Below are 14121 nucleotides of genomic sequence, written 5' to 3' on the forward strand. Positions count from 1 at the left end.
TAGTTAGAGTTTATTTAGAATTCTTCAATATTAGGTTCCTAGTTTCAAACTAATGATAATTTTTAAATTATAAAACCTAATATTTTTAAATTTGAATATTTAAATATATCTATTCTTTTAATTCAAACTTTTATTACAACATTTATAATCTTGTCCTAAAAACTGTCACATAGCTTTCTATTGTGTTATCACTTGGCTTCTTATAATGCTTTTAGTTTTGCTTTTATATAGATATTACTAAAAATAAATATTCCGCATTGATTCATCACACATTGAATCAAGATAGAATTAATTAATTTTCTGTCATATGAAGAATAACAATTTCAACATCCATTTCTAGGCTCTGAATATCATTTATAAAAAATAAAATAATGAAATTTATTATTTACTTTATAATTTTTTAATTATTACGTAAAATGAAATATGCCAACTAAAATGAGATGGAGGGAATATTATTTTCTTATTCATTCACATCTTTGTATTAGAATTAATTTTTTTTGTTTTTGTTACCTAAATTCACAATCTTGAAATGAACGTAAGAGTTGGTTAACACCACTTAACCAAGTAGAAAATTGACACTATTTCATTGAAGACTTTACAATAATCCCCTAAATTCCCCAAAATTTTAAAAAATAATCTAGGGTTAAATTCCCAATTGAATTCTACAAATCTTAAACTATACACCAACAATGGCAGTCAAAGGGAGACACGTAAGAGGTTTATCTCGGAAATCCTCGAATTCCACACTGATTTTTGCCCTTTTTATTGGGTTGTGTTTTATGGTGTTGATTCTTCTCGCTTTTGGAATTTTTTCAATTCCTTTTACTTCAAAAGGATCTCGAAAAGTTCATGACCTTAGCTCAATTGCTCATAATTCAGCTGAAAGGTAATCCTCATTGTTCATTTTTGTGCATTTTTGATTAATTGCTTCAGAGACAAGATACAGCATTTAAATTTAATAGGTTCAACTTTTAATATTATTTCGGGAAAAGGTCCAAAATATACCCAAATTTTGATGAAATTTATTGTGACACATATGAACTTTGCGGGGTTTTATGACCGTAGAATTATTTATTAGTGTATTTTAGTGATGTTTATAAGCGAGTGAATAGATAAAATTATTAATAAACAAATAAAAGAGTTTAATGCAAGTAAATGTAGTAAAATGCGCGAATAAATTGTCTAGGAGGGTCATAATATCTAGGGGGATCATAGGACTGTTCAGGCGTGTTACAACAAATTTCATCTAAGTTTGGGTATATATCAAACCATTTTTCCTATTATTTCATTGTAATGTTAAAAGTTTTGGGTTCAAATCGATTCTAGAAAATATGTACATAAAATATCCAGTTTTATGGAAAGAGCATGGTTCATGTGCCCCAAAAATTACACTTAAAATCTCCCTTGTTATCCAGTATAAACCCACAAGGTGGGTTTGGGGAGGGTAGAGTGTACACAAACTTTTGTGGGTTGTCTTTTATTGCACCAAGTCTTCTTGCTTTTAGAATTTTTTCGATTCCTTTTACTTCTAAAGGATCTCGAAAAGTACACAATCTTAGCTCAATTTCTCATAATGCATTCGGAAGGTAATTCCTCATTGTTTATTTTTGGTTAATTGCTGTAGAGACGGATAACAAATTTAAATTTAGTGTGTCCAATTTGTCTAAATAAGAATAAGGAGTTTTTATGTCGCGTTACCGAGGACCTCGCTTCAAAAAGAATATTTTTTGGGGTTTGAGGGGGGTAGAGTGTATGTAAACCTTACCGGGCAGTGTTTTCTCATGCTCATTCTTCAGGATTTTGGATTTTTTTTTTCGATTCATTTTACTTCAAAAGGATTTCAAAAAGTACATGATCTTAGCTCAATTGCTCATAATGCAGCTGGAAGGTAATTCTCATTGGGTCTCTTTTGGTTAATTGTTGTAGAGGCGGATCCAGCATTTCAATTTAATGGGTTCGATTTTTAAGATTTTTAGCATTGAATTCGTTGTAGCAGTGGCGGAGCCAGAATTTCCATTGAGCGGGTTGAAAAGTGCACGCACGAACTAGCCGAAGGGGGTTCAACATCTACTATACATACATAAAACTAATTTTAACCATTTATAAATAATGTAATTTTCCGCCGAAGGGGTTTGGATGAACCCCTCATTGTATGCTAGCTCCGCCCCTGCGTTGTAGTGTTAAAATTGTGGATTCAGATTTAGTATTGCTTGAGAAAATAAACTTATATACACGCACACTCTTCATGCCAGAAATTATGGCTCAGATAGACCCATAGTCAAAAGGCTACATCCGCCACTGGATTGCTGGTTATTTTTTTGCAGAATTGGATAGGGATTTGATAGGTTTTGTGGGACTTTTTTGTGGATGCAGAATAGATGGTGGTGGAAAAGGAGATCAGTGGGTTGAAGTGATTTCTTGGGAGCCAAGAGCTGTCGTCTACCATAACTTCTTGGTACTTTCGCTAAGATTCTTTTTTGTTTGTTTATTTCAATACATTGTGCTTGAGTAGCAGTATAGGAATACTATCCTCTTTTAGAGTTAATTTGACGCGATCTCCAACTATTTTACTTGGTGTAAGTGCCCATGTGACTCATCATGGACGTATGGTTGTTCCAAACTAAGACTGCAGTCTTTATTTACTTAATGCCCCTTAAGTTCATACGACTGAAATTACTCATTGATAAAGATACAGATCAATGTAGATAATTCATCCACAACAACATCACACCCAGTTTAGTTCCACAAAGTGGGGTCTGGGGTAGAGTGTACGCAAACCTAACCTCTACCTCTACCTCTACCTTAGATGTAGAATGGTTGTTTCGCGTAGGCCCCCTGACTCAACATAAAAGATGTTTAGAAAAGGAAGTTACGAAAATAAAAGAAAACAGACAGTAATAAAACAACACAACAGGTAGTAGCAGAACTATCCTACAACAAAATAATACTATAATCAATCTACACGAAATAATAGATGATAATAGACATTGATAAATAAGAAGCAAGAGTAATACTGCGACTACTAGAATGGACATCAAGTCAATACTCTCCTACCTTTGACATGGACACAATATTACCTACTACCTTTCTATCCAAATCTTTGTCCTCCATACTTTTCTATCTAGTATCTAAGGCCATATCTTCGGTGAGCTGCAACTGCGTCATGTCCTGACTAGTCACCTCTCCAGTACTTTTTCGGTTTATCTCTACCTCTCCTGAATCCATCCATAGCTAATATCTCACGCTGTTGCACTAGGGCATCCGTGCATCTCCTCATCACATGTTCGAGTCATCTCAACCTCGCTACGTGCATCTTCGTCCCACCAAAGTCACTCCACCCTGTCTTGGATATCCTCATTTTATTCCAATCTCTCCTAGCATACCCACACATCCATCGTAGCATCCTCATCTGACACTTTCATTTTCTAAATGCGAGTTCTTGACCAGCCAACCCTCTACCTCGAATAACTAGGTAGGTCTAACCACCACTTTGAGATCACTTTTCTGACGTAGTGAATTGAAAAATTCAAAGCTTCAAAAGGATGGCAATAGTTGATTACTCTGTTCTTCTTTCTTTAAGTAACCCTGCTATTGATATGTAGTTTGCTTTTGCACGGCAAGAAAGCAAATGCACTTCTCGTAGTGTAAAGCATGTAGATTGCTTAAACTTGCTTTTTAGTGATTATCAATAATATTGAGGAAGCTATTATCGGTATTGATACTAGTGTCCTCATCATAGTGTTTCTCTGATGATTCGTTGGCTACCATTTTGCTCTTTGTTATTTGATAATAACACTTTTCTTTTCTAAAATAAAAAAAATAGAGATGGTACAACTTCAGCGGACTGAGGACATGATCCTATATAGGAAGGTTTGGAGATCGGGGAGGGTTAGTAGGTAATTTAGTGTTGTCGCACGTCATATTATTTTTTTAACATTTAATTTCTTACGTGACATTAAAAAATGATGTGGATTCCACGTGTAAGCAATTGTATTGCACGCACACTGAGAAGTCATAAAAAGGATTTAAAATGTTGTGTTTTAATGGGTTTAAGGGTTCAGTTGGTAAGAGGTTAAGTAGAAGAGTTCACAATACAAACTTAGACGAGTACAAAGGTCAAGAAGATCAGTTTGCCATCTAAAAACTTACTAACGGATATAATTGTACTTTGTTTGGACTAAACAAAACATTTTTGTATCAGGATAGGACTAAGTTGCTCTTTTTTTAATTATGCGAAGGGGTAGGGCGACGGGGCCGGATGAGATACCGGTGGAGTTTTGGAAGTTCGTTGGAGAGGCTGGTGTAAGGTGGTTGACTGCTTTGTTCAATGAAATTTTCAGGACGGCAAAGATGCCCGAGGCGTGGAGGTGGAGTACCATGATCCCCCTCTATAAGAATAAGGGGGACATTCAGTGTTGCAATAACTATAGGGGGATTAAGTTACTGAGTCACTCTATGAAGATCTGGGAGAGAGTGGTCGAGGTGAGGCTGAGACGGATAGTGTCTATCTCGGAAAATCAGTTCGGATTTATGCCCGGCCGCTCGACGACGGAGGCAATCCACCTGGTACGGAGGTTGGTGGAGCAGTATAGGGAGAGGAAGAAGGATCTGCACATGGTGTTCATCGACCTGGAAAAGGCGTACGACAAAGTCCCCAGGGAAGTACTTTGGAGATGCCTGGAGGTGAGTGGAGTACCGCAGGCATATATCAGAGTAATTAAGGATATGTATGAGGGAGCGAAAACCCAGGTGAGGACGGCGGGAGGAGACTCAGAGCATTTCACTGTCCTGACAGGATTGCACCAGGGATCTACTCTTAGTCCCTTTTTGTTTGCGTTAGTAATGGATGTGTTGACGCGGCGTATCCAAGGGGAGGTGCCGTGGTGTATGCTTTTTGCAGACGATGTAGTCCTGATAGATGAGACTCGAGGGGGGGTGAATGACAAATTAGAGTTGTGGAGGCAAACTCTGGAGTCTAAAGGGTTCAGGGTGAGCAGAACCAAGACAGAGTATGTGGAATGTAAGTTTAATGACGTGAGGCGGGAGAATGAGGTAGTAGTGAGGCTAGAAGCACAGGAGGTAGGGAAGAGGGATAAGTTCAAGTATCTCGGGTCCGTGATCCAGAGTAACGGTGAGATTGACGAGGATGTCTCGCACCGTATTGGGGCGGGATGGATGAAGTGGAAACTCGCATCGGGGGTGCTGTGTGATAAGAAGGTGCCGCCCAAGCTTAAAGGCAAATTCTATAGGGTGGTAGTCCGTCCGGCCTTGCTGTATGGAGCGGAGTGTTGGCCAGTTAAGAACTCCCACATCCAAAGAATGAAGGTGGCAGAAATGCGGATGTTGCGCTGGATGTGTGGACTGACCCGAGGGGATAGAGTTCGGAATGAGACTATCCGGGAGAAGGTTGGTGTGACTTCAGTGGAGTGTAAGATGCGGGAAGCACGATTGAGATGGTTCGGACACGTGAAGAGGAGGGGCACGGATGCCCCGGTCCGTAGGTGTGAGAGGCTAGCGTTGGATGGTTTTAGACGGGGTAGGGGTAGACCGAAGAAGTACTGGGGTGAGGTGATTAGGCGGGACATGGAACAGTTACAGCTCACCGAGGACATGACCCTAGATAGGAAGGTATGGAAGATGCGAATTACGGCAGAGGATTAGGGCCAGTTCGGGTCGCTAGTGTAGGGAATAAATTGGTGGGGGTGTATTCCTGTTATGATTCCGTATTCAATGTTCCGTGTTCCGTGTTCCATGTTTATTACGAATATGTGTGCTTTCCTTTGCTGTATATTCCTGCATTCCTGCTTTACTCTGTTTTATATTCCTTATGGGTGCCGTATCTATGTTATGTCATCTGCTTCTGTGCTGTACTATGTGTTGTGTGATATCTCGTGACTTGAGCCGGGGGTCTTTCGGAAACAGCCTTTCTACTTCATCAGAGGTAGAGGTATGGACTGCGTACATCTTACCCCCCCCAGACCCCACTAAGTGGGAATACACTGGGTTTGTTGTTGTTGTTGTTGTTGTTCCAAAACCACTTAGTTTAAGGAGTAATCACTAAGAGGTTTATAAGCTTATGATTCCATTATTTCGTTAATGCTAAATTCTTAACAAAATCATTTTTCAATATTATATTGCGAAGAGTCAATCCTAATAGAGGAAGATTGTTTTTAGGACGTCCTGTAACCAGTTTAGGGACGCTTTTTTCCTCCAAAACTTATGTAGGTTATGATTAGGAGACTTAATTATTTTAATTAAACAATTAAAATCCTAAATTATAATGACGTGTTTAAGAAGGTTGCTTGAATATGATAAAGCTTAACTCCAAATTCCATTCACCATTAAGGGTTGTGTTTGGTAAGAAGGAAAATATTTTTCGATTTTCTTTTACAAATATACTTATTTCGTTCAATTTTAAGGAAATGACTGGATCATAATCAGAAATTAGATCTGAGTCGAGGTCGAAAGTCAGTTTCCAGGGTGGAATCTCCGAACAGGTGTCGAGGTCAACTCTAGAGCCGAGTTCATGTCGAGGCTAGATCCCAGGTCCAAGGTCGGGAGTCGGGTCTTAGGGTTTGGAGTTGAGTCAAGAGTCGGGGTGCAGATCGGGTCCCATATCAGGTCAAGAATCAACATCTTAGATCACGTGTCGAGTTGGTATTGGGAGTTGGGTTTTAGGATTTTGGGGTTGGGTCAAGAGACGAGTCACGAGTTGGGGTACATATTCGGGTCCTATGTCGGATCAAGAATCAAGATCTCAAGTCATATGTCGAGTCACGATTGGAAGTCGAAATACGAGTTGAGGTAGGGATCTAGTGTCTAGGGTAGGAGTACACTTTGTACTTCATGATAAAATAAATTCATATAGTTATTAATGATTGTACAATATTTTTTGTGATGATTGAGGTTGATAGGAGATAACGTGCAAAGCACGTTCACAGAGACTAGGAATAATAATAATGCTTACCTTTAAGAAAAAAAGCACGATCATTGGCTGATACATTTTCTGGTATCTAAGGAGATGTTACTAGTGTTCTCATTAGACCATATCTAAGCTGGATCTGTTGTCCAATGCATTTACTGGTTTCTGAAGAACTCACTATTCCAAACTTCATCCTATTTTTTGGGCAGTCAAAGGAAGAATGTGAATATCTGATTAATCTCGGCAAGCCTCATATGAAGAAGTCAACTGTTGTTGACAGTGCTACTGGTAAAAGTACAGACAGCAGGTAAGCATCCTTTTGCTTGCTCTTCTCCCCGGCGATTCTTTTTTAATTGTCACTATTTTATCTTATAAACCTTCCTGGCAGGGTTCGAACAAGTTCAGGAACATTTCTTGACAGGGGACAAGATAAAGTAGTCAAGACTATAGAGAAAAGGATTGCAGATTTCACCTTTATACCAGTAGGTATGCTGATTTTATACCGAAATATGTGATTCTATGAATTAACCAGTAGGTATGTAACTGTTGCTTGATGCTCGATCCAGGATAGGCCTTGAAGAAACTCCATACAAGTTAATATATAATATAATGCAACTTGTCTCTTTTTGTGATGGAGAAGGAATTGGTTCTTTGGTCTCAATATGGTTAAAATGAAAATTTTATTTAACCTAGTATAGCAATTTACACGGCTAACTCATATTGGACTCTAGTGTTAGTTCCCCCAAAAATAACTGAAGAAGAAAAGCTGTAATCGAAAGAGACTACTATCCTAGGACTACTCAATGAACTTAGCACCTTCTAGAAGGGTCTGAGCCATTTTACATCAGGATTATAGAATAACTAACTGGAAAAATTGTTAAGAGTTTCTCTAGTATGCTCCTCCATTTGCTATGTTGCTGCTCTACAATATTCAATTGCAAAATGATCTGACTCTTAACAGTGCTACACTTAGCAACCCGGACAAATCTGCGACTGTTTTTTTCAATACAACTTTGGTCTTGATATGAATTACATATAACATCTGCTTTTACTTAAGAATTCCTGTTTTCCGGATTAGCTGTATATCCAGGGGAATAATCTTGTTGAGATCGGTCGTTTCTTTCAGCCTGCGAATGATTTTTGTTGATGACTCGTGGAGTACTACGCATTTTCTCGGGAGAAGTTTTATCCTGATCTATGACGCAGTTCGATTGCATGATGAGCGGGTGTGGATATATTGGAAATTAATTACGTGTGCAAACTTAAACTAGCAGTACGTATCAATCCTACAATGCAAAAACTGGGTGTTAATAACTGCTTCGTATAACTCCCCTACCCTAAACAGACCATGGAATTTAGTATTTATTCAAAGGCTGACTTTCTTTTGGAAAAGACGCGTGAAGGAGATATTTATCATCTAACATGGTTCAGCCAGTCAGGCATTTTTATTTTTCTTGACACAGCTAAACTTACTAAATTTGCCTCTTTAACTACCCAACTATTTGACATGTTTTCCATTATCAGTGTCTTGAACTGCATGTAATTGGTGCTTCTGCTTCTGTCTTTAGAGCATGGTGAAGGTCTTCAAATTCTCCACTATGAAGTGGGTCAAAAGTATGAGCCACACTATGATTACTTTTCGGACGAGTTTAATACTGTAAATGGTGGTCAACGCATTGCCACGGTTTTGATGTACTTGTAAGTGACTTTTCCTCGGTGGGTTTTAAGCTTATGTGTTTTCGTTAGTTGCTATGGTTAATTAGTTTCTCTTGCCACACCCCAGATCAGATGTTGAAGAAGGGGGAGAAACTGTATTTCCTGCTGCCAAGGGAAATTTTAGTGAGGTTCCTTGGTGGAATGAGCTATCTGAATGTGGAAAAGGTGGGCTCTCTGTAAAACCGAAGATGGGTGATGCTTTGCTTTTCTGGAGCATGAGGCCTGATGCTACTCTCGATCCTTCAAGCTTGCACGGTGAGTAATGTCCACTAAGAGTACGTTCTAATAGTGGTTGCTGATTGATTGAAGAAGCTCAATTGTACCATATTATCACGTTATCTGAACATCTTATAGCACCTGAAGTATCAAACTCTGTACAATTTGCAGAGCTCATGACTAACTCAAATTTTGTTGACAAATAAGTTCAATTATCTACGTCTTGTTGTAGGTGGGTGCCCCGTGATTAAGGGTAACAAGTGGTCATCTACGAAATGGATGCGTGTTCATGAATACAACATTTAACCTACATTTAAAGGTAAACATGTCCCCTTTAATGAGGGGTAATTAAGTACGAATTTATGCATTTCTGATATCTTGCTCAAGTTTTGCAAAATCACTCTAATCTTAAATATGTTTCTTCTTCTTGAACCTGAAAATTATGAGGCTTCATGCTTATCGTAGGTATGCTACAGAAATTTATTAGAAAGTGATGTTTCTACTCTCAGAATGTTTCCTTGAGTGATCTTTCCTAGTACTAGTCCTATAGACCCAAAATGTAGGATAAGCTCCTTGCAGACGAACACTAAACTCATTTTTTATTTGATAACCGCGGTGTCTGGGTCAACTTGTGCGCTCCTCGACTAATTCAACAGGATACCTGCCACCTCCCATCAACATGTACCAGGTCATTCTCTCCACCAAGGCTAGGAAGGGTGGGAAGAAGTCGGCAGAACGAACATTTTATGACGGCATACTATGTAGACCTTATTTATGAGTATAAACAACACCCTTTGAGTGAGAAGATGATTATTTTTCAGAAAATGTAGTATTAGCTCCTCAGAGAAACATTAAACTCATGAGCATAGACTACCTAGATTTCCTTTGTGAGAATATACACCCTTTGAGCCAGAAGATGAATACTTCTAGGAAATGACCTCCCTACCACGAAGGATATATATGACGAGGTCGTACCCTGGCATATATAATGAGGAAAAGAATCATCTAAGTCCAAGGCAAGAATTACCCCAATAATAACAATTATGGAGTTGAACCTCTAATATGTGACAGAACTGTTTCATCATTCTCTTCACATAGTGAAAATAGCAATAGGAATGTGATTCCCAAGTTTCTGGAAACCCCTTTTAGAGTTAATAATTGTTCGAGGTGGCGTGGAGTAATATTTAAAACACATACACTCTGAGCGTAGAGCAGCGATGTGTCTGTAGTCTGCTTCCCTAGTTACTATATAGGTCCGCCATGGTCCTATGCCAAGGTAAAGGAGGACCATTGAGCCTTAATTTTTTTCGGTGTGACTAGCACGGGCATTTCTTGGATATTTGTTCATTTATCTTTGCTCTAGCTCTTTTTATTAGTTGATTAAGAGCCACATTTCCTTGCACATTACAAACTTTAGTTGCCTTCTAGAATAGCGGTGCAACTTTAGCATGACTGCATGAGATCCTTGGCAGGTCCAACAGCAACACCATACTTGGTGTAGTCCCACTTTGTGGGATCTGGGATGGGTAGAGCTAAGTTGCTCGGACTCTCCAAAAACGTTGCCGCACCCGTGTCGAATCCTTCAAAAATACACTATTTTTGGAGGATCCGACACGCACCCGTAGACATTTTTGAAGAGTCCGAGCAACTTAGGGGTAGAGTGTATGCAGCCTTACCAGTAAGTCAGAGGTAGAAAGACTATTTCTGTCTTTCTGATAGATCAGGTCCATTATGCAGCCTTACCAGTAAGTCAGAGGTAGAAAGACTATTTCTGTCTTTCTGATAGATCAGGTCCATTTTCTTTATTACTCATCCACCCGTCCTAAATTTGGTTTCAGTTATTCTCCTAGCTGAGGTAAGAGGTTGAAAATAGACTATTCATTTATGTGTATAACTCCTAAACTTGAGCCGGGTTCTATCGGAAACAACCTCTCTACTTCATCTGAGGTAGTGGTATGGATTGCGTACACTTTACCTTCCCCAGACCCCACGTTGTGGGAATACACTGGGTATGTTGTTGTTGTATAACTCCAAAACTTGTCTATCAATAACTTATTCATTCGTCATCCATAGTGGATCTATCGTGTAGATTATCGAGTTCTTTAAATTTGATGATATCGTTTATGCAGGTCCACATTTGAGTTTGGATGCACTCACTGTTGTACGATTTGTATCAAAAGCGGTTATAATCTTATAATTTTAGGAGAGCTCAGGTTTCAACCTCAAGCCTATTATACTCAGATGATACTATTTTCTTCATCTTTTTTTTTGTTCTCCATTCTCCATTTTCATGACATTGGAGCTTACAAAATTAGTATTTGCTAGTTTCCATTGTATTTTATGGAGTTGTAGTATATACAGTTGATTAAATCACCCACCAGAGCTTTTATATGAAATGAGAATTATAGCTATTTATACAATATCTGGTATGTACTCTTGGTACTCGAGGTTAACAAGATGTTAGAGGCGGAAGCCGAGCTAGGATTTTCACTTTATGAATTTTGGATTTTAGATTTTAGAACGACGACTTTAAGTATTAATAACTAGAATCTAGGTTTAATGTGTGTGTGTATTTAATGAATATTTCCAGCACAAGTATACTATTTGCGCAAAAGTTATTAAGTTCAGCGGAACCATAGATGGGCTTCTACTTGCAGAAAAACTCATATTTTAAGTGTTCTGTCAAATTTTACATGGCATGATGTTGAATTGGTGAGAAATGATAATTATAGTTCTTTATATTCGGGGGTTGGTCTAAATAATATATTTCTTAAATGGAGCCCCTCCTCTGGCTGATTCCTTCTTTTGCTCCTCAGCTTTTGGGGTATTAGCAGTCGTTTTCAGCTGTTGTTCTCCTCCCAAGGGCAGGTTTTTACGTGGTACTCACCCGTTCGCTACTAAAAACACTTTTTCCTGTATTTTCCATTCTACTTGCATGTTTAAGCATGCTGCCGGCATTCTTTCTGAGTCAGGATCCCCAAAATGGAGTCTGAGGAGGGTAGAGTGTAGCAGATCTTATCTCTACCATTTGGAGGTAGATCGACTGTTTTTTAAAGATCCTCGACTCAAGTGAAATAAATCAAAGTAGTGATGAAAAAGAAGAAAAAAAAGGCAATGAAGAAAACAAGACAACTAATAGGAAAGCAGGACGAAATCGTAACATCGATAACAAGGTGTAAGTATAGTAAACAATAGATGATAATAGATACTAGTTCTTAAACAGTCACCCAATTAATGATGATAATAGTTATCTGTTGTTATTTTGTTCGAAAGGCCACTCGAACACAAAAAATGATATATCTGATTTCTTTTTAATGATGTGATCATGCCAATACTAACACATCGAATCTCATCAAAACTTTGAAGTTAAGAGTGCTTGTGCGAGAGTAGTATGAGGATGCCGACTCCTTCAGAAGTCCTCATATTGCATCCTTCCTTTTTTCAAGTTGAAGTTCTATCGAAAATAACCTCTCTAACTCTATGAGGTGGAGGCAAAATCTGCGTACAAGTTTCAAATCTTAAAGGCATAATAAATAAATGTGCCCTTTAAGTTAGCTTCAACCGGCATCTATGTCCTCCAACTTGTATAAAGTTGAATAAGTAAACACATGTGTCTTATGTGCGTTCTCTAGATTTCGGATGAATCTCGAGAGACTCGCGGAGGTTTGAAATTCTCCAAGTCTCTAGATGATGCACCACTCTGCTTGTGCATCCACTTAAAGAGACATTTTGGTCGCTTAAGTGGCTTGGCATGACAGCCAAAGTGTCGCTTAAGTGAACACCGACTCGCTTAAGCGACATCTGGGTCGCTTATCAACACTGGCGTGCCAGGTAGGTATCGCAAAAGAGAAACTTGGTCTCTTAAGTGATGTTTATTTAAGCGACCCAGTGTTTGCTTAAGAAATGCCTGGGTGGTATTTATACCCCTTTTCACAATTTTTCATCATTTTTGACACTTGGAGCTTAGGGTTTCGAGTTCTGTGGCAATTTTTTCTATTTTCAAGCTTGGGTTATCGTCCTATAAGGCCAATTTGTGTCCTACATGGCGTCCTACAGCATTATGACACATAAGACGTGTCTCATAATACATGTGTGTCTATTTACTATTTATTTTATTATATACAAATTTAAGTGTCTACTTATGCACAATTAAACGTCATAGATGTAAGTTGAGACCAAGTTAAAAAACATATTTATGTATTATGCCAATCATAAACCTTTGTTTAAGAAAAAATGAATCACATTTATTCCACCGCAACCATAAGAATAAAATTATTACGTTTCCATATTTCAAACCCAAAATCAAAAAAAGATTTTTCTGCCCCAAGTTTAGCCAAAACCAGTTGCTAATCGCCCACTGTAAATACTTCTAATCACACACCTCAGCTAATTTTGTTCTAATTTTACCTAACCCTTCTTTATAGTTCATGCATTGACTTTATAATAAATTGAGTAATTAAAAAACTTAAAACATATAATTGGCAGGTAAGACTTTTGGGTTAATTGCGTAATACTATCGTCTCCCTTCTTTCTTTTTAACTTTATCTTCTAATAATAGTTGACAAATATCATTGATTCACATGCAATATTAATTAAAATTTAATTATTTGGTGAAAAAAAAAATGTGAACAATTTGACAAGAAAAATAGAATGAAGATAGTAAGTATCAAATTTTAATTAAGGTTTTATCCCACAGAAGTTGTAATTAATGTTTCTATGTTTGATCAGTTAAAATTGTAAAAAAAATATTTTTCCTAGAAAAACAGTCTTTCTGCATCCAAGAATGTGATTAAGGGAGCTATGAATTGAGTCGAGAACTCAGAGGTTTCAGGTTAAAATTTCAACGGTACACAATTATCTGGTAGTGTTGTTGATGGGAAATGATAGAGGTGGTTTCTTTTCATTGATTCTTATTTTGATGGACGAAATTATCTGATACCTATTGCTGGTGAGAAATGATAGATATCCCATTAAATCAGTCGACTCTTTATCCCATAAAATTATTAGATGCGTTGTTATTGCATTTTCTCTAGGAAAATACTTAAAATCCTAGTGAAATAAATAAAAAAAATTCACAGATGACATTTTATATTAATCATGACCTCTTAATTCTCCACAAAACCTTATGTATTAAACACAAGAATTCTTTTCTTGAAAAAGTTGCATTGTTTTGCTAACCATTTCCATTATATTCCCACTCTTCCTACCTAAAATTTAAAAATTACATACTCTCTTGTCCCATTTTATTTATCCCAAATCGAAATGAC

At 37.7% G+C, this 14121-nt stretch overlaps 1 protein-coding gene across 3 annotated transcripts; it reads left to right on the forward strand.

Annotated features, from left to right (window-relative positions):
- Nucleotides 1-489: 489 nt before the first annotated feature.
- LOC107868214 (probable prolyl 4-hydroxylase 10) lies at nt 490-11274 on the forward strand. Of its 3 annotated transcripts, XR_007054429.1 has the most exons (9): nt 495-886; nt 2374-2455; nt 7132-7229; nt 7311-7408; nt 8491-8620; nt 8706-8893; nt 9087-9173; nt 9471-10578; nt 10646-10963. XR_007054429.1 is itself a non-coding variant. In XM_016714837.2 (8 exons), exons 1-7 carry the CDS (start codon nt 690-692, stop codon nt 9158-9160), a joined length of 867 nt encoding a protein of 288 aa, XP_016570323.1. In that variant the 5' UTR covers nt 490-689; the 3' UTR covers nt 9161-9173; nt 10984-11274. The 3 variants fall into 3 exon arrangements, 2 of the variants coding, with proteins under 2 accessions (XP_016570323.1, XP_016570324.1); XM_016714837.2 differs by lacking the exons at nt 9471-10578; nt 10646-10963 and adding an exon at nt 10984-11274 and having other exon boundaries at nt 490-886; XM_016714838.2 differs by having other exon boundaries at nt 9471-10963.
- Nucleotides 11275-14121: the final 2847 nt, after the last annotated feature.

This window comes from Capsicum annuum, chromosome 4, assembly GCF_002878395.1.
Source record: "Capsicum annuum cultivar UCD-10X-F1 chromosome 4, UCD10Xv1.1, whole genome shotgun sequence".
Lineage (NCBI taxonomy): Eukaryota > Viridiplantae > Streptophyta > Magnoliopsida > Solanales > Solanaceae > Capsicum > Capsicum annuum.